At 43.6% G+C, this 21,471-nt stretch overlaps 1 protein-coding gene across 2 annotated transcripts in view; it reads left to right on the top strand.

Annotated features, from left to right (window-relative positions):
- ADAMTS18 (ADAM metallopeptidase with thrombospondin type 1 motif 18) overlaps positions 1 to 21,471 on the top strand; it is a 136,295-nt gene that overhangs the window by 59,143 nt on the left and 55,681 nt on the right. Inside the window, exons 4-11 of one of the 2 annotated variants that reach the window (XM_082711180.1) lie at positions 2,862 to 3,144; positions 5,310 to 5,503; positions 5,774 to 5,857; positions 7,453 to 7,612; positions 9,378 to 9,483; positions 11,416 to 11,553; positions 13,835 to 13,988; positions 21,055 to 21,150. In XM_082711180.1, the coding sequence (XP_082567306.1) occupies positions 2,862 to 3,144; positions 5,310 to 5,503; positions 5,774 to 5,857; positions 7,453 to 7,612; positions 9,378 to 9,483; positions 11,416 to 11,553; positions 13,835 to 13,988; positions 21,055 to 21,150 (1,215 nt within the window). Of the gene's footprint in view, positions 1 to 2,861; positions 3,149 to 5,309; positions 5,504 to 5,773; positions 5,858 to 7,452; positions 7,613 to 9,377; positions 9,484 to 11,415; positions 11,554 to 13,834; positions 13,989 to 21,054; positions 21,151 to 21,471 lie in introns of those variants that run through there. The other variant, XM_082711181.1, reaches the window with a different exon arrangement.

A 21,471-nucleotide genomic window follows, 5' to 3' on the forward strand; every position in this document is an offset into this window, starting at 1 on the left:
CATTGTGGGATTTTACTCAGCTGAATTTGGATCTTGCCAATCGATTTATCTTCTTCCGGAATCTGCATGAGAACATGAACGTGATCTGTTCCCTTGACTTGCCATGTGCCTCTGTTCTCTATGCCAACACCTGGCACAGGGCTGCTAATGAGGTGCTCGGTGTGCGTTCGCGGAGCCAAGGAAAGCATCTGCCTGTGTCCCGATTCTAGATAATAGGTCAGTGCTGAAGTCAGTCTGGCAGGCGGTCAGAAGGCAGCACCCGAATGAAGGGGGAGGGAGATCGGCACCAAACCACGTGTTCTGGGGCTTCTTTTGAGAACGAGAAGCTGAGCCGTATCAGAGAGCCCAAATTAGGCCTGGGCGCAGAGCCCTCCACCCTGTGGGGAGTTGGAGGGGCGGCTAGGTGCCAGAGCCCCTGCGTTCCCATAGTGATCTGCGCTCGCCACGATGCCCCCTTAGCATTTGGTACCACCTTTGAATTTTTAGTTGTCTGCTCCCTAACAAACCACATGCGGTTTGTGTATCTCCTGCCGCCCAGCGCTGTGCCTGGCCCTTCCCCAGCATTCAGCGAGGGTTGATTCAGTCACTCCCCCTCCCTAGCCGCCTCGATGGCTGTAGCTGAGCGTGGGTAAAAGGCTTCTTCAGTGGTTATTGTCTCCCCTTGTAAGGTAGTCAAAAAGGAGGGACGAGTCTCCCCATTTTGCTCATGAAGAAGGGGAGGCCTAGAACACTGGCCAGCAAAGCCCTTTGTGCAAGGCGGTGGTCATCGGAGCAGTGCAGAGCCAAGGGTCTCAGGCGTGAGTCCCAAGGACAGAGATCTGGTTTCTGGTGGGGCGGGATCCTGCCCGGGAGTGAGGCGTCCGTGTGTGCATTCCGTTTCCCCGTGGCTTTCTGATGTTCGCTGAAGTTGCCGGCCTCTATCAGGCCTCTATCAGGGCTTCTCTGACATGCACAGACACACAGATCCCATGGGGACCTAAATAAAACGTAGACTGTGGTGGCGCAGGCTTGGGGCGAGACCCGCGTCTGCATCCCTAACGAGCTCCTGGATGGGCTGAAGCCGCAAGGCCAGCAGACCAGACGTGCCGCCCCCGGGCCCAGATGTCCAGGACCTTCTGAACCAAATGCAGGAAGACAGAGGGCAGAGGTGTGGACGGGAAGGCAGGGGTGTGTTGCGGCTGAAATAGCAGGTACCAGGATCCACACTTTGTGCCGTGAACTTGGAAAGCGAAACTGTGGTTGGATGGGCTTGCCGAGTCCCTTTTACAGCTGGGGCGCAAGGGGTGCGAGAACGCCGGGCTCTGGGGGTCCCGAAACAGACCAGGTCCGGCCACCTGCCGCTGACAGAATCCGAAGGCAGAGAGATGGGGGGGCGGGGGACAAGAAAGGGGTTCGTTTCAGGGAGGCCAGCACCGGGAGGACAGCGGACTCACGTCTCCAAGGCGGCCTCCACAGTGCCGGAAGTCCTGCCGGGTTCATGTCAGGGAAGTGTGGAGCGACGGTGAGCGGGTATGTGCAGTGGGCGCTGAAGGTCAGGTCCGTCGTGGTCTCGGGGTCAGTCACGTGGGGTCTGGCTGGCTCAGGGCAGTCACTGTTGCTCGAGGAGGTAGTTTCAGTCCCCGTCAGGGGATGCGTTGCCCACTGGGTCTTTTGCCCGAGTGAAGAGATAAGCTGGCAAGAAGAACGTGACCAGGGAGAAGGTACAAATTGACGTCCCAGGGGAGGGGGTCCAAGTCCGCATTCACTCCTCCTTCCCCGTTTAGCAGCTCTGTCTCTCGAGAACGCAGCCCCAGGCCCCTATGCTGAGTTGACCGTAACCGCTCACCCCCTGCTTCCCCCCCAGGCTTGCCCTGTTATTTAGCCCTTGTGGAACCAGGGTGGAATGGCGGCGTTTCTCCCGCCCATGCTGGGGGGTCCCTCGAGGGCCAGGATGCCATGAAACGGCCCCCTTGGCCCTGTGTTTGCCGCTATGTCCCCTGCGTCCTAGATGCAGAGGCTCCAGGATGTCATGTGGCTCCTCCCTCAGTCGCAAGAATCCCTGAACATCAAGATTAGTAGTGAAGAGTCTGGAACAGTAGCTGAGTCCACTGCCTCTGAGGGTCAAGCTCTCCGGGTATCCCGAAGCCTGCCTCTTTAGCATCAGGATTATTCTAAGCTGATTGTTTTTAAGAAACAGCAGACATGAGGAAAGCTCAGAAAACTGAGTAGAAGTTACCATTTTACATTCACAAGGGAAATCTCTATTCATGGGGGTACCTTCTTCTCTGTGCCAGGAACAGGACGGTGGCCAAATCTTTAGCAACTTGTCCGTGTAGAAAGCCAGGACTTAAATCTCTGTATCAACCGTATCTCTTTTGTCTGTGCTTTTCCGGGTAACCTTGCATGACTGCCCTTCCCCCACCCCCATCACCGCCTCAGTATCTTCTTATACCTTTAGCTGGAGACAGTAGTTGTAAAGTGGTGTCTTGGGCCCTTTGGGGGAGTTACTCAGTTTTTCTGGGTAAGTTCCATGTGTATGGAAGGTATATATGTTATTAAAAGTCTGTTTTTCTCCAATCCGTGTTTTACTACAGTGGGGTCAGAGCCAAGAACCTAGAAGGGTAAAGCGAAAATTATTTTTTCCTTCTCTACAATGCCATTGCTAGCTTTTCTACTGACTACCTTTGCCTCAGTTTTGTCCTCTGTACAATGGGGATAAAAACATTATAACTGCTAATGGTACATATGAAATAGATAATACTCATCAATTACTTAGCACAGTGCCGGCACATAGGAAGTAGCGGATAGACAGTTGTTGAAAATCACCACATACAAAGGGGATGCCTGGAATCATTCATATTTTCTTGTGTTTGGCTCTTTAGTCAGGTCTGATAAGGACACGAAAAAACGAATTCCTCATTTCACCGTTACCTCAGCTGCTGGCCCAGGAGCATAACTACAGCGCACCCACGGGACACCATCCTCATGTACTGTACAAAAGGATGGCTGAGGAGAAGGTCCAGCGTTGCCATAGCTACCCGGGCTCCAACGGGCATCATCCTGGTCACTCCCCAGCCCACACTCCCCTCACATCTCGGAGTCAAGAAAGAGAGCATCACCACCCAAGGTTGCAAAAGCAGCATTTTTGTGGACGACGCAAGAAATGTATGTAAGGAAACTTTTTCTTATTCTGTTCTTATTTGGGCCCTCGATAGGCTCTCTTGAGTGTAGTCAGATGTGCTGACTTTGTAGGTTAAAATGGGGCGACCTTAATCACCCCTTGAAATTTGTCTTGGAGATGGGCCAAGATTCACCCCTGTCAGGCAAACCTAGGTGATCAGTTCCCAATTCCTCTAGGTTAAACTAGGAAAGATTTTGATATGCTTTTGTTTGTTTTAGTCATGGGTCGCCATATTATCTTGGTTTCTGTGCTCCTGAGAAAGGTACCCAGTCTTCCAGTGATGAAGGAAATCAGAGGTGAATCCTCAGGTGTGGTTGGATGTTTATTCCTTTTGAGCTCTTACAGGATAACTTCACAGGAAATGAGAACATCAACACCTATGTGGATGTAGCAGTGAGATACAGGGAGGGCCCATTGGCCATGGTTTGTGACCCAGGCACAGCATTCTGCACTTTGTAGATCAGCAGCATCTAACAGAAATACAGTGTCAGCCCCACAAGTAGTCTTAAATGTTCTAATGGCCACATTTTTAAAAATTAAAGATAAGTAAATTAATTTTAATAATATTTATTAATTAATAAATAATTATTTACCTGATATAGTATAGACTATCATCTCAACATGCAATGTTGAATATACCAAATTATGAATCAAGTATTTTATATTAAATTTTGGAATTCCGGTCATTTTTGGACAGAGCACAATTTCAATGTAGACAACAAATTCTCTTCAGAAATACTTAATCTGTATTTCAAGTTCATAAAATTTAAGGTTGGAAAAGTAGCTTTGCATAGTCCGATAGTTCCAAACTTATTTTTCAATGACCGTACCAAATATTGCTTGCTTAATTTAAATTGAAATTAATTAAACTTAAAATTAAAACTTTGGTTTCTCCAGTGGCACCAGACACATTTCAAAGGCTCAGTAACCACGAATGGCAGGTGAGTGTGAGTTAGAGGAGCCGGATGGTAGTTCTACCCAAAGAGAATGGGAACTGGTATCCCTGAGCAATAATGAAATACCATGTGTCTACCATTTTAATTGCTCTCTGGGGTTTGGGGTATTAACAGAAATATCATCTTTAAGGAACATCTGTTTGACATGGATTTATGATCATAGTGGTAATTATAATGGTGCTCCCCATAGTGACAATGATCTGTATTTGATAGATATCAAAGCTCATATTTAGAGCAGTCCTGTGATTGGTATTGTGGGCGTTAATGCTCTTTTCCTTGATAAACTGAGACTCAGGGTCACTTATCAAAGTGGCCACCTTGAGGCTTTTTAGCTAACTCTACATAATTTGATCTTTTAATTTCACTTTCTGGAGAGTTATGATGACTTTACTCTGAGGACTGTACTAGTTGTTGAAGTATTAAAATAACTCTGTGTTAGTACTACAGTGTCCCATTCCCTCCCAGCAAATCTTGGACTTGTCCCTTCCTATTAACTGAAGGGATCGTGCCTGGCCCAACATCTGGAGACTTCCGGGTCTCTTCTCAAAGGCCATGGCCAATATCCACTCTGTTAAGGTGGTGCCTACACTTTACCTGCTAGGAAATACTTACTATCATTTTAAATATCACCCCTGACTGTGCTCTTTTCCTCAAAACTAACTCAATATTAGGTCAAAGAGTCCTTATTCAGCACTTACTTTGTGCTATATTCAAGTTTCTGTTGATGAAACAAGGATATTAGACATGGACAGTATTCTGTAGGACGTATATTTCTAAATTTCATTTTGGAAATAATATATGAAATGTTATGAATTCAGATGCAAAGGATAATGTCTATTTCTGCAGTGTTTAGAATAAAAATGAGCATGTTCCGTTTTTAAAGGCTATTACAAAATTAATTTTTGTCGACCTGCTGTACCAACTAGATTTGTAGTGTGTGTATGTGTGTGTGTTTTACCTGGTAGAGTATTTTTGAGTTGTTGAGTCTATCCATCCACCAGCCTCTTTGACTGAATCTTTCTTGACCACAAACTAGGTGCAAAGCACCCAGGACAAGCCCCGAAGTCACCATTTATCAGTACATCAGTCAAGTGTTGATTACAGACTCTCTCCTGCCCTGTTTAGATTTCTTTTATCTCATCCAGATGTTCTCCACTGTTAATCCTCTCCAAATGCTCTTATGTTCATTGTAGATGCCCCTAAGCCTCCCCCGGAGGACACCTATCTCAGGTTTGATGAATATGGGAGCACAGGGAGACCCAGAAGATCAGCTGGAAAATCACAAAAGGGCCTAAATGTGGAAACCCTTGTGGTAGCAGACAAGAAAATGGTGGAAAAGCACGGCAAGGCAAACGTGACCACGTACATTCTCACGGTCATGAACATGGTAAGGGAGTTTGTTAGACTCCAGTGCTCTGGTTCTCCAGAACAGCCCAAATCATGGAATATCCTTGTGTGGATTGAATAGCAGATGGAGCCACATAATTTTACTGGAAAAAAAAAATTGAGTTTTGAGGAAATTGCTTCATACGTACATATACATATATTTAATTTTGTAGATTTGAAGCGTGCGTACTTAAAAATCTGAATCACACAGAGAGTTTTGGAAATTTCTAGATTTTCTTCATTTTTTGTTTGATTTCAATTGTTCCAACAGGTTTCTAGCCTATTTAAAGATGGAACCATTGGAAGTGACATAAACATTGTGGTGGTGAGCCTCATTCTTCTGGAACAAGAGCCTGTACGTGCCAGACTTCACTTACTTCTGAATTCATTTTGCCATTTGGGCTCTACTTACTGAATACCTCCTGTGTACCTGTCCATGAACTAGTCATTAGAAATTCCAGCTTGAAAACAGGCTGACCCTATCCTCAAAGAAAGTAAACCTAATAGGGTTGTGTATTCAAATAAGTAAAACATCACAAAATAGTTATATATATACATATATGTGTGTGTATATATATATATATATAATTATATATAATATGTGTATACAATGGCATAAACATTAAATATGCATATATAATATAAATACTACATTATATATAAAAATACAAATATTATGTAGGCTTCACAGGGAGGGTGCATTTGATAATGGATTTAAGGGTTGGTTGCATTTTGCACATCGGATATGCTGGGTAATTTCAGGTAGATGCAAAAAGATATTTTGAAAACCTACTGAAAAGAAGTCATCAGAAAATTCTTGTAGTTAACCTGCTGTCCCCCCAACACCATCTTAGGTACAACCGGGACTAAGTAAAGACTATTTAACTGCCCTTGAATTGATTACCTTGAGGTGCAGGACACAGGGAGTAAATCATTTAACCAGAACATATAATAAAGTGTTAATTGCATGGCACTCACTGCTTTGTAGTGTTTTGGTACCGAAACTGTATTTTTCTGAGGTAGAGATTACCAAGGTTTTAAGTCCCGCTGTGGCTTCTCCTCTTCATCTGTTATCCCAGTAATTACGGTACAAAGCGAGGAGTCTGAGACAGAAATTAATCTCATTGTCCAGGTGTGTAGAGCTACAGAGGTTAACCTGCCAAATTGTTCCTGGAATTTTAGGAAGGTAGAAAGGAGGGTGTGTGTCATTGGGAGGCAATTTTGTCTATAACCTACCACCTATACTTTGCCCAGGGACACTGAAGCCGGAGGCATCCTAATTTATGGATAATTAAAGACCTAGTCTAAAAACCCCCAACTTGACCCAAGTCAATAGTTTTAAGCAAAGATTTGGTAAATAATTATCTCAAAGCGAGGTCCTATCTTACCCCTCAGAGTTTTATAATTATTTGTTTCTACTGTTTCTACATCCACTCACTGAGTTTTCATTTTATTGATTGATGGATGGATTGATTTTAGTCTGTGATGTGCCAAGGCCTTTGCTGGAAATTCTGACACAGGGGTAGGTAAGTTGTGGTCAGTACCTTCCTCATGCTGTGTTGAAGAAGACATTGCACTTTCTCACCACTTTCTTACAATCAGGTTCTAAAAGCTATAACAGTTTTATAAGGGTGATACCAGCATGAGATGAACACAGATATTCCTAACTGATATCAGGTTACTATTTTTTTTTTATAGAAAAAGAACTAGTTATAAAGTATACTACTAAAACCCTTAGTTACTTTAAGTATTGTGAGCATTTACCTGAAATAGTTTTAGGGTGTTATTATTTTTTTAATCAGTCCTCTCCAACCTTAGCTCAAGTGTTTTTCTCTACTGACCTTTCTCCCTAGAAACATGATGTTTTCTGTATTTGCCTGTACAAATGGAATGATTCACGGTTCTCACCTCTCACAAATTCACACTCTGATTTGTGTGGGTTTCCCATAGGGAGGATTACTTATCAACCATCATGCGGACCAGTCTCTGAACAGTTTTTGTCAGTGGCAGTCCGCCCTCACTGGAAAGAATGGCAAGAGGCATGACCATGCCATCCTGCTCACGGGATTTGACATTTGTTCCTGGAAGAATGAACCATGTGACACTCTAGGTAAGACATGAGTGGATGCTTCCCTTGCACCTGTTGAAGCACGGTGTGGAAACTGTCCACCGGGTGGGTGGCCCTAAGAATCCTTCATAAGAAGACCTAATATTTAAATGGTGGAGTAATACCTTCACTGTGCCCTGAATATTGTTCTATTTAACTGAAGTTGGGGTGGAATGGTGAGCTCATTTTCATTGTGTATTTTTCTTTATTAACTCTATTGATTATCATTGAGGTAAATTGTTTAACTAGACAAGTTGTGGTTTATTCCATCAGCACAACTGGGCAGCTGAAGAGAATTTGACTGAAGAATTCAGAATATCTCCATGCTGAGTAACTGTGCCCTTGGGTAGCATAGCGGTGCATCCTTTAGAAAGTTACTTGACCTTTAAAGGACCCAGCTATTCTATATTTGCAAAAGATAGTGAGTAAGGACTGTGTCTTCTATGTCTAAACTGTTTTTTTTCTGGTATATTCCATTATATACAGTAGGAACCCAACAATTTTTTTTGATGAGTTAATGATCATTTAGATCAGTGTTGATGATGGTGGTGGCGGTGGCGATGGTGCCATTGGTCATATATGCTTATACATTATGTTTCTCAGACCATCTAGTTGACCTTATAGCAGCAAGGTGGGCACGGTCCATCCACAAGTGTGTGTATTTCGTACACACTGGACACATACTCTCATTCTGCATATGAAGACCGAAAACTGGGAAGAAAGACATTTAACACACAATGTGGTTCAAGATAGAATCAAACACTGGTTAGAATGATTTTATAGCTGCACTTAGAAGGAGGTAGTTTATGAAAACAGAAGCATTCGTCACGGTCTAGTAAATAGGAGAAGAATGCATTTACTCTGTTCACATTGTTGAGGCCTTTTCATGTTGTCTGCTTCAGAAAAAGACCAGGATGTATGTTCTCTTAGAAAATATACCTTGAGCTTTAACGCCAATAGCGTTGTTTAGTGTACATTTTGCATTGGTTTAACTCCAATAAGGCATATATAACTGTCATACAGCTTCCTATTCTGTATGGAAAATGGAAAATACAACACTTGTAGTGATTACACAGGGTTGTGAGGAGGATCTGTTGACGACAATATGTTTTGTTTTGTTTTTTAAATTTATTTATTTGACAGAGATCACAAGTAGGCAGAGAGGCAGAGAGAGAGGAGAAAGCAGGCTCTCCACCAAGCAGAGAGCCCAATGCGGACTCGATCCCAGGATCCTGGGATCATGATCTGAGCTGAAGGCAGAGGCTTCAACCCACTGAGCCACCCAGGCACCCCGATGACAATATGTTTTAAAATGCAAGAAAATGTGAATTTCTGCATTTATCTGGATGAGACAGATAACCAGATAACTCTATACCTTTAGTGCTTTTCTGAAAAAAAAAAATTAAGTACCTGAATCAATTAACCTGAAATTAATCATGTTAATCAGTGAAACTAGAACTGTGCAGAACATTTTGAAGCCATAAGAAATGAACAGGTAGGGGCGCCTGGGTGGCTCAGTGGGTTAAGCCTCTGCCTTCGGTTCGGGTCGTGGTCTCAGGGTCCTGGGATCGAGCCCCACATGGGGCTCTCTGCTAAGCAGGGAGCCTGCTTCCTCCCTCTCTCTGCATGCCTCTCTGCCTACTTGTGATCTCTCTTTCTCTCTCTGTAAAATCAATAAATAAAATATTTAAAAAAAAAAAAAAAAGAAATGAACAGGTATCTGTACGTGTGCCCTTGGGACTAACACTTGAACATGCTCTCTCCATAGGGTTTGCCCCCATCAGTGGAATGTGCAGTAAGTACCGAAGCTGTACCATCAATGAGGACACGGGGCTTGGCCTGGCCTTCACCATCGCTCATGAGTCAGGGCACAAGTGAGTGAGCCCTCGCTTCACCACTTGATACGAAAACCGGCTGGGTGATTCACTGGCATCTCCCTAGTGATCATTGTTGGTCTAGTCTGAATAGATAGGCTGAATCTTGGGTCAAGCTTGGAATCCTGCCTGACTCTAAGGAGAGCTCCCTCAGTAAAGGCCGGCCATCAGGGATGTTGCTTTTTTTGAACAACAGTGTTTCCCTGCAGCACAGAATTACATGGTGGGCACAGATGGATTGTGGATCATCTAATGGACCCCGTTGTCTTTTAGGAATGTCTTCCAGGCTCTGTTACAGTGAAGATCCTTTTGGTACAGTACCTCTAGGCAGACATGTAAATTCACAGAACATAATGGCGTGTTCATTGTTCAAAGGCTTTCAGTGCACACACTGGATATTCTTGGAGTTGGTGTCATGGCGGGTTCATAGTAGTCTTTTCTCTGGTGTTAGTAAATCTTTCTCTTGTGAGAATGGAGTTCGAAATGAGGGATGAGAAACTTGAGAGCAGTGAGCTAAATGGATAAGGCATGAAATATGGTGCTGACACCGTTCTTTAGAGGCCTTTCAAACACGCCTTGAATGGTAGCGGCCACATTGGAATGAGCCCGCTGCTTTACAAAACAGCTGCTTCGAAAGACAAGCTGTTTGGATAGAGTTGAATATTGGTGTGTGTGTCCTGTGTTCAACACTTATCTCGAATGCTCATATTCAGAGCATTCATCTCCTCTACAACTATAGTTTATATTTGAGTATTTCGGTGCTTATGTCTCTCATGGGCATGTTATCTTCTGGAAATTTGAATCCGGCATATGTACACAGCCACTTTCTTAGCAAGGTATGAATGAAACTTTTTTATTGTGAACAGTGGTACAAAAATGCATGTCATGCACAAGGCCCCTTTGTACAGAGCAGGAAAGATGAATGTCAAACATGTCTGCTTAAATTTGTTTCTGTACCTATCACCTGCTGACCCTGAACTTCAGTATCACCGTTACAGTTGGTGGCAAGAAAAAAAAAAAAAAAGCGGTACTTGAAAGAATTGGACTATCCCATCATTTTAAAGTAGCATAGATATCTTGACCAAAAGTTTCTCATCCTTAAAATATTTAGCAGATATACCATTCTCTGATTTTGTGGGCAAGACATAATGGAATAAAACCCATAGCATTCTTGACAATTTTCTACATGAATTTTACAATACGGCAGTTGCCTTTTTTTTCCTTAAAAAGGTTTTTTCTTTTTTCTTTTTTTTTTTTTTTAATTTGTTTTAGAGCGAGAGGAGCATGCAAACAATGGGAAGGGACAGAGGAGAGGGAGGGCGAGAATCTAAGACTCCACAATGGGGGCAGAGTCCCACACAGGGCTCGATCTCACGACCCTGAGATCATGACCTGAGCTGAAACTGAGAATCGGTCCCTTTACCTACTGAGCCACCCAGGCCCCCCTGTAGTTGACTCTTAAACAACATTGTTCTGAACTATGTACAGGTCCACTTACATGTAAATTTTTTTTTTCAATAAATGCCATATAGTATTTTAAGTGTATTTTCCTTATAATTTTCTTAATAACATTTTTTCCCTAGCTCACTTGATTGTAAGAATATAGTATATAATGCATGTAACATACAACATATGTGGTAATTAAGTTATTAGTAAGGCTTCCAGTCAGCAGTAGGTTATTAGTAGGTAAGCTTTGGGGGAGATAAAAATTAGACTTGAATTTTCAACTGCAGGTGGGGAGGGTCAGTACCCTTAACCCCTATGGTGTTCAAAGGTCAATTGTATATAGTAACTCATTTTGTCTTTCTTTATCCTTACAACTTTAATAACTGTCTCTCACTGGGGTTCAGTGATTGCCAATGCATCTTCTTTCCTTTGATTATAATCTGGAAAATGGGCTCACAGAACAATGCTTTCTTCTTTCTGCTGCAGTTTTGGCATGATTCACGATGGGGAAGGCAATCCCTGCAGAAAGGCTGAAGGCAATATCATGTCTCCCACACTGACAGGAAACAATGGGGTGTTTTCCTGGTCTTCGTGCAGCCGGCAGTATCTCAAGAAATTCCTTAGGTAAGACAAAATAAAGCAGAGGTATTCCCAGGGTGGTGACAATAAACAGTGCTCAGCAGAGGTTTAAAATACTTGGTGGTTTGATGATGACGGCGGTGTTAGTGACAGTGATGATGATGACGACGATGGGGCTGGTGCTGGTGAGGATGGTGGTGATGGTGGTGATGGTGATGATGGTGCTGGTGGTGGTGGTGGAGATTTGATGGTGGAGATGGTGATGATGAAGGTGGTCAAGGTGATGATGGTGCTGGTGGTGGTGGTGGAGATTTGATGGTGGAGATGGTGATGATGAAGGTGGTCAAGGTGATGATGGTGGTGATGATGCTAATGATATTGGCATCACTATTGCTATTGAAGAAATACATTGAAGGTCTAATACCATGCTAAATGCTCTGCACTTGTTGCCTCATTCAATCTTCATGGAATTCCTATTATGATTCTTTGTCTCTGCTTGAGGAAACTGAGTCATAGGGAAGTTAATTGTGTTGCTTAACATCCTACAGCCAGTAAAATATAGACATGAGATTCACACTTAGGTTTGCTATGACTCCAAGATCTACGCCTATAACTATCTCCCGTTTATGACCTCCAGAGGCTGCTATATAAACATTTAACTGTGACTCACTATTTTAATCTGATCATCCAGTTTGGTCATAAGAGTATTAAAAATGCTAAAATGGTGTGCATATTTATAATCTTGCTTAGCTAATTTTGTTTAAAATGGCCATGAGCTAGCTGTAGGTCTAGAAGACATCCAAAGAGGAAGATAAATATATGAAATCCATTTGATAACTCAAAATTCCTACATAGCATTTGTAAAATGGGAACTAGAAAGGTAGCACTGTGTGATTCATATTAAATGATGAACCTAAAGTTGGAACTCTTTGAAGTTTCCTCTAACTTTATTTAACAACAATATGTATTTGACCATTATAATTATAATAGCACTCCTAATTTTTATTATCTATCTTATCATGCTATGTTGACTCACAAAAACGAGAAGTTCTAAAACCATTTCCCTTTGACCAAATGTTAGGAAAACAAACAAATATTTCTGGGAATTGATAATTTTGATAGTTTTTTTTAACTGAAGTATTGCATACTATTTGTGAATGTTCCTAGAATTAGTAATACAGGCAAAGCTGATTAAAGATGTCTGACCAAACAGTATCCAAAGAATAGTAAAAAATTGACAAACCTTTTGCTAATTATAAGTTTTATCAAATAGAAGATTGTCTTCATTAGTTTTAAATTTATGATTTGAGCTTTAAAAGTATTTTTTCTATCTCATGTGAGAATAGAATCAACAGATATTATAAATCAAGGTCAACTTAGTACAGATTGAATTCCCGTCATTAATATACAATTAAACGTTCAGGGATGATGGTACCAGTTGACTTTTAATGCTTACTATGCTGGGTCGGTATATTGCATTTTCTTGCTGGATCTGTTAAACTCTTAATGGAAATCACTATCCATAATGAAGTATTTAGAGTTGATCTTGGTCTCATGGTTGACTCGGATTCTCATCTGTCTGCCTCCACAAGCATACTTAACCACCGTGCTATTTTAACTCTCATTGATATCATAGTTTAACTCTTCAAGTTAAATGGAGGGAAGGTGCTTTTTAACAATATCCACCATCCAGACTGACTTTTGTTTTTTCTAATACATCCCAGTTTAGTACACTTTGGGGAATTAATTGGGGCTTGTTGCCCCAGTGCATCCTTTCTCCTGATGCTTTCGAAAACCCAACTTATCTTTGGCTTGTCAAGACTGTTTGAGGTAAATTACATTTTTGACCTCGGCCCCATTACTTATAAAAGATGCAGCCCAACCTTCAACTCCATGAAGACAGGCACCAGCTCTGCCTAGTTTATTTTGTACCCTTAGTGCTTGGCCTGGTACTCAGCACCCGGTAGGCACCCCAATAAAAATCTGTTGAATATTGTTGAATGCGATTCAAATACAGTGACCTTTCCCATCTAGTTGGCCAAACCAAACCACTTGGGTAGCCATAACTTCCAGTGCCAGGTGAAACGTTCCATAGCTGTGTAAATTCTATCTTCTTAGACAGGAAGGGACTCACTCTCTGCAAAAATAAATAAATAAATAAATAAATAAATAAATAAATAAATAAAAATCCATTTTAACTTTCAGTATTATCTATATCTTTTGCCATGCTGTATTTTCCTTTGCCTGAGTGAATTCAGAGACATCGTTTTGCATGGAAGGATCAGAGATAAACACAGGAATTAACACGGCTGTGTTTTCACGGCAGCACACCTCAGGCTGGATGTCTGGCGGATGAGCCCAAGCAAACAGGACAGTATAAATATCCGGACAAACTACCAGGACAGATTTATGACGCCGACACACAGTGCAAGTGGCAGTTTGGAGCAAAAGCCAAGTTATGCGGCCTCGGGTTTGTGAAGGTATGTTTGCGCGTGATTGCAAACTCACATTAAGATTCTGCAGCGAGTCTGTGTCCCTAACAGAAATGTAAACATTTGGTTTGCAGAGGCCGAGGGTTAGAGTCTGGGTTATCTCGAAGATGTCAGTTGTTTGGCATGATAATTAAGTGGCAGTTTTACTGTCAGTGAATTATCCAGGCTTATCCCGCATAGATCGTGCCTGGTTTAAATACCATTCGACTGCATCCCTGGGAGAAAATCCCTCCTGGCGAGATGAGGGTTTCATCACAAGCAGTAAATCTGGGTACAGTCACGTTTACCTTCTCCTCATCCTTCTGTCTATTATCGCTGTGTCCATATTCCGCTGTGATGTGATATGTTGAAAAAGCGTCACCCCCTCGAAATATATCCCTGTACCTTTCTGGAATATGAAAACTACTGTTGACAGGCAACTTTTTGTGTGTCCAGTCTTCCCTTCAATATTGTGAGAAACATCGATGGGAAATGGAAAGGTCCAGGACGTAGAAGTGGGAGAAGCGTCAGACCAGTTGGTCCAAAACTCCATCACGGAGGGCGTCAGCATCAGTACAAAATGGAATCAGTTTAAAGTGTTTCTTCCAGAAAGAAATGTGGTGTTCCTCGGTCTCCGGAAAGCGGGAAACGACAAAGTTTTATAGCTCCTTTTCCCTGCTCTCTGTCTCTTCTTCCCCCTTTCCATCTCTCGCCTTGTCCGTGTGTCCTGCAGCCACCAGCAGCCCTACCGTGGGTAACCCGCCCCTCCCACCGCCCCCCAGCACTTGCCACATGAGCGTCTGTTCCACACAAGGCATCGTCTCAGAGACGTATTTTACTTCTTCTCAGTCTTCGTGAAGACCTTTTGAAAGGGGAATGATCATGTCCTACACGGAGCTCAGAGAATGTATATTCCATTTGCCCAAAGCCTCAAAACTTTTAAACCTGTCCGTCACGCTGATGTTAAGCTTGCTTCTCTCCAATTAATAGGTGTTTCCCAAGCTTCACTCACTAACATCAAGAGTCACTGATAATTACCTTCATTCTCTGTGCTGTGTCTCTGTATTTTTTTTTTAAGATTTTTTATTTGAGAGAGAGAGTGCTCAGCAACAGGGAAGCAGAGGGAGAGGGAGAAGCAGGCTCCCCACTGAGAAGGGAGCCTGATGCAGACGCGTGACTTGATCCCAAGGCCCCAGGATCATGACCTGAGCTGAAGGCAGATGCTTAACCCACTGAGCCACTTAGGCACTTTTCTAATAAATCAGTTTCTTAAAAATATGTAAGTCCAGTCTGAAGAAATAACCACCAAATCCCAGGTTTTGATATGGGATCATGTATTTCTCTAATGCTCCTTAAACGTCTCACTGTTAGGAAAGTTGACCAATGCACCATCCACAGTTTTCTCGGCGTATCCTCCATGGAACACGGAACTGACTTAGGCAAATGCTGGCATTTCGTGTATATGTTAATACGTTGACAACTGTTTCTAATTGCCTGTTCCGTTGATGCGTCTGGCAGAGGTCAGTAGACATTCGCTTGACTGACGAAGTTTGTCGAACTCTGTCTCCTGTTCACTTCATTCCTGAAGGTTTCACAAGCTCACGCATTCATTAATCAAACATTTACTAAGCGCTTACTATGCAGCAAATGTACAATGGGTAACAAGTTTGATTTTCCTTGGAATTATCAAGGAAGTTTTTAAAATGACCGTGATTCCTGCAGGATCAGACATTTGACGCACATGTGTGGGGTTCCTGTTCCGTGTCCGACAGTATGCAGTGTCCCACAGCCTCTCTGCAGCAACTCATCTTTTCCTGGAACCATACCCTATTTTTGGGAGACAGTGTCTCAGTCCGATGGTCTTTCTTGGGGAGCGGGGCAAGGGGAAGTGGCTGTTGCAGACTGGAGAGCATGAGGAAGGCTCAGGGATGGGAATGCCTGGTCAGGTGGGGAGATTCCCTTAAGGGAGAGGTTTGAGACAACCATGAGGCAAGACAGGAAGGCGGTAGATCCCGAGGGTGGAATTCGCCGCCGCCCCAGAGCCTATGGGGGTGGAAAATACCTGCTTGTCACCAACCATGGCGATACCTCCGAGAATCACAGATAGTTCCTCCCTGGCCCTATGTGGAAGGGTTTTCCAAACACGCAAACCTCTCGTTCATCCTGCTGGTCTGGACAGTGTAGAGCCATTTCCAGCAGCCTAGGAAAAGGGTGGTGGTTGTTCTCCGAGTCTTCACTGTTCTCTCGTTGCTTCCCTTACAAACCTGATCCCCTCACTGCCTTTTTTTTTTTCCCCCTAAACTTTATGCCTTCTGGAAAGGCAGTTTTGCATAATAGTTAGACGCGTGTGCGCGCACACACACACACACAGAAAGGGGAAGAAAGAAAGAAAAAAGAAAAGGAAAGGAAAGAATGCTCAAGTGTCTTTGGATCCAGGGATGCAATTGTCAGTTTCCCCTGGAACTTGTTAGAAATGTAAATGCTCAGGTCTCATCCCAGCCCTAAAGAACAAGAAGGTTTGGGGATAGGATGGTCAGTGCTTAAGCAGGGGCTCAGGTGATTCAGATGCTGACTCAGGGATGAGAACTGCTGAATTAGGCAGTCTTGAGTTTTTTACACACACACATACACACACAACTTCTGGAGTTAGGTAGGCCTGGGTTTAAAACCCGATTCCGCCACACCCTAGAACCCTGGCAAGCGGCTGAACCTCCCTCAGTTTTTGTGTCCCCATCTGTACCATGAGGCTAAGGAAGGTTCTTCCCTGCTAATTGTGAGGGTGCAGCTCTAGGGGCTGCGGGAGCCCTCAGCGGATACCCAGGCTCTTCCTCCTCCTATCTCAGCAGCAGCATCATGCCAGGCTCCTCTCTCCCCGTGGCTTCCTTGTCCCAGGTCTGGAGTTGGCTCTCTTCGATCCCGGTCTCTTCTTCCCTCCTCCCCCAGCCCCGGGTTTTCTGTCTTTGGCATATCAAACCGGATCTCTCTTCCCTTGCAAAATGAGTTGACAACTGAAGGGTCCCCATTATTTGGACAGATGGAAAGGGAGGTCCCCTCCACAGCTGCTGGGGAGACTGTGCCTTTGGTTATTGCACATGTAGCAAAAGCTCCACAAAATGTTCATTTTAGTGGCACCAAGAGGGATTGAATCCAAATAGCAATTACAGGGAAGCATTTGAATTCTAGTGAAAATGTTTGTGATCATCACCTCACAGAATGCTTCCTTTAAAAGAAGAGGCATGTTAGAAATAGCAGGATGGAGAATGTATTTCTTCTTTCAAGAATCTGTATGTTGCAGTGCATGAAGGACATAAAAGGAAACACAGTTCTAGAAAATAAGTCACGGACATGTTATGTATAGCATGGTGACTGAAGTTAATACTACGTTGCATGTTTGAAAGTTGCTGAGCAAGTAGATCTTAATAGTCCTCATCACAAGAAAAAAAAATTGTAACAGTGTATGGGAACAGATGTTCTCGAATTTATTGTGGCGATCTCTTGTATAAATACAAATATTGAATCATTATGTTGCGTACCCAAATCTAATAGAGTCAGTTATACCTCATATTTAAATATTATTTTTAAAAAGTACTTGACATTGGGATAAAAGAATGGAGAATAAGGAGAAACTTTCTAGAATCTAAATCTAAAAGTAATCAGTGAATTGTACCAACTTTGCGATCTACTAAACTTGCTACATCAGGTTTCAACTCTTACTAACTCACCCCATGGACTCCTGTTCCAGTGTTGATATCTTTGTATTTTCCCAAACCCTTCCTTTGTTCACGTCTATAAGCCTTTTAAATTGTGCTTCCCACCCTAGAATGCATGGCCGCCCGTGGGACAAATACCCAATCACGTTTTACCGTTGTCAAAGATTCAGTGCAAGTCATACCTCCTATTTTCCCCAAGGTTCCTCTCCCGGAGCCTCCATCTGCACACTCTACGGACCATCATGAACTCTTGGCACCGTATTATAACTGACAAGGTGTGCCTCTCGCCTCAGTGGATGGCAAGCCCGTAGTGTCTGCCCGCCATGTTGGCAGATACCCCAGAATCATTTACTGAATTTACATAGTACTAAAGCTTACATTTCTCTAGCATTCCCATTTTCATAAACTGGAAGATTTCGCCTCTGTCCTCTTCTCATCCCTCCTAAAGGAAGGGAGAGAGAGAGAGAGGAGTCAAGAATGTCTCTACGATTCTCGGCTTGGGCAGCCAGAAGCATGGGGGTGTGATAACACGGGCTGGAAGAGGTTGAACAGGTTTGGGGGAGCAGCTGGGGAACTTCATTTTGGATGTGTTTGGTGCTTCATAAAATTCGATTTGCAGAGACCACTCGCATTTTTAGCGCATCGGTTTCGCTTGACGGGGCATCCTTCAGAATCTTTGGACTACAACAGGACGACACGGGCCAACCAGTGACAAGACAGAGGAATGCGTAATGTCGAGACTCTCCTTAAAGATCACATCCAGGCGACATGAGACCTTGGAGTCTCTGTGGTTATTTCTTTTCCCCTTAAATTATGACTTGAGTCTAGGGAATTATAGATAAGGAAAAGCTAGTCGAATGTGCTGGGGGGATGGGGAGGGAAGAGCAAGCAAAAAAGTGCAAACTCCCATTTCTGTTTACTTTGAAAGGGAGCTTTCTCAGAGGACTCGCATGGTCGTCAAGGCATGTAGTTGGCTATAATTACGTTTGACTTATGTACTTCACCACAAAAGAAATAACATGTTCATACAGCCTGTCTGATTTCACTCTGGAATCCTGTGTTTTTTGCCTCATTTTCCCGGTCTTCTCCAGCTGCCCCTTCTCCATAGCCCTGTGGCTTGGCATTGGCCATGGAATCTGGGTCTCCTTTGCTTGGGTCTGCCCCAGGGTCATTTCGGCGGCTGCCACATAGGCGAGGGGTGTGGGTTATGGCTGCCTGCTGGCTGTCAGGAGGAAACGGTTTAATTCTGCAAGTTTTCCTAACTGTGGCTGGGTTTCAATGGTTACCTCTCCTTTCTCCATTTTGATGTAGGACTTTTTCCACATTAAGTTATTCCCCTCAAGCCCAGGGCGATCCACGGAGGGAGAGCACACAGAGATGATGAAGCTGATTCACTTGTTGGAAGGCTGCCTCCTGCTTTCTACTGCTGTTAGCGGCAGGGCCATGTCTTTGGGAAACACTGACATACCGTGTCTTAGGAGCTGTTTTGAGATTTGAAAGGGGTGTTCTGGAATGTGGGGTGCATGGCTAGGGCCATGGACGGGTGGTGGTCCCCAGCAGCAGCCTGAATGTCCTTCCATTCTCCTTTGGAGGGGAAGGACTTTCTGGTCCACACGATCAGGCTCACTGCCCTTATCTCTGATTTCCTTCTTTCTTCTTCTTAGTTCTGTGGAAAACTTTTTTTGTGAAATCACTCTGGAGCTGGCTCTTGCCATGTTGTCTCCCCATGAAATCTGCATTAACCGGAAGGCTTGGGGAATTGGGCGCCCAGTGAATGGAATTTTCAGGGCCCCACCAAGTGACCACAAAAGTCATTTTGTTTCCTCCCTGGTTGTTAATATTTTCCCCCAAATCATACACGTTCACACGTCTATCCCAGCAAATAGAACGTGGCAAACGAAGTGGAATGATTTTGACATTTCATGATTTTGACATTCTCTTAATGACATAATTCTGAGTAGCAACTTTAGCTGTTTGGGCTGGAAGGAATCTGGTTCAGTCCCCTCGTTTATAGATGGGTGACTGAGGCCCAGGAGGTTGAGAGCTTTCCAGCTTCCACTAATGACAAATCCAGGTCCAGAGAGCTGGGGTCAAGGACTCTGGCTGGAAACAGGCCAGTGCAAGTCTCCTGCCTTTGCCACTTACCAGCTGTGCGACTTGGCAGCTTTGGAAGTGTCAACGGCTCGCTCAGTCCCGTCATCTAAATTAGTTTCTCTGGGGAACTCGTTTAGTGTCCGCCACTAAATGCTGTTAGTAACACTATTAGTTTCCCGTAGCCGCTCTAATAACTTTCTGTGAACTTGGTGACTTAACATAAATTTATTTTCTTTTGGGAGGTAGACATCTGGGATGAGTCTCACTGGGCTGAGATCAAGTGTTGGCAGGATTATGTCCCTTCTAGAGGCTCCAGAGGAGAAGCCATTCTCTTGCCTTCTCCAACTTTTAGAAGCCTCCTGTGTTCCTTGGCTCACGGCCCCTTCTCCCCATCTTCAAAGCAGCAACATCCCCCTTAGACCCCCTCACGCTGTCCTCTCTCGGGTTCTCTTCCATCTTCCTCTGCCCTATTTAAGGTCTCTCATGATCATCTTGGGCCCATCTGGGAAATTAAGATAGTTTCCCCATCTCAAGGTCAGCTGATTAGCAGCCTTAATTACATACGTGATTTTAATCCCCCTCTGCTATGTAACTGCACAAAGTCACAGAAGTCGCAGGTGCCAGTGATTTAGACGTCGTTTTTTGAGGGGGTGGGGGGAGCAGTATTCTGCCGACCACAGTCTAGCATGAGAGTTCAGTTCTTTCACGGTTTAGTGTGAGAATTGTCGAAATGCTTGAAAATTACTATGAAGAGGAAGAAGGTGATGATGGTGATGACTTACACCATTTATCCTTGGGAACCAACCTAGAGAGTCAAGAGCTACTTTTATCACTGTTCGCATAGGGGAGAAAACCACAGATCAGAGACGTCTAGAACTTGACCATACGGCATGGAACCTGGAATTCTGGAGCAAGGATTTGAATCAGTTGGGCTCGATTCCAGTCTTGGCCGCTTCTGCTTCCCTGGTGGTGGTATGGGTGGTGGTTCTTACAAACCTGGTCTCTTAGTTTCAAGCCAAATGGTCTTTCCATAAATTATTATTACTCCCCCATCATTACCAAACACACAGGCAGGCAGCATAGAAACTTCCTGATGTTACGTTCGCTACTGCACGTAACTGGTTGCCTTGCGGCTACTGACTTCACTTGTCTCTACTTCCTGGATCATGTCTCATTCTAGCCCCCTCAGAACACAATATTGTGAACAAACGCTTTGGGTATTTTCATTTTTATTGTATCAAACCCCTGACGACCTGCCTCTTTCCTTTCAGGATATTTGCAAGTCACTTTGGTGCCATCGAGTGGGCCACAGGTGTGAGACCAAGTTTATGCCTGCGGCGGAAGGGACCGTTTGTGGCTTGAGTATGGTAAACTGCATACTTGTTAGTTTTTAGTTCTGGAAACATGATAACACATAGAAATAAGTCACTGTGTAAACTGTTTGCAGTGGGAGCTCAGAATGGAATGCCTTGGCCGCATATATTTTCTGACTTGTCTTTAAATCAACCAGCCTTATTTAACGGCTCTTATCAAAACTCAGTGCTAATATCACCAGTAGTCTCCGTTATTTAGGATGAGGTTTTTTTTCTGCCTTTGATTTCCATTTTTAGATGAGATATTTCAACAAGGTGTCTACTGTTTGCCTTTTCAACTTGATTCAGTATAGAAAAGCCTCAAGGAGGAAATAC

Source organism: Mustela nivalis (genome assembly GCF_964662115.1).
Source record: "Mustela nivalis genome assembly, chromosome: 18".
NCBI classification, from domain to species: domain Eukaryota; kingdom Metazoa; phylum Chordata; class Mammalia; order Carnivora; family Mustelidae; genus Mustela; species Mustela nivalis.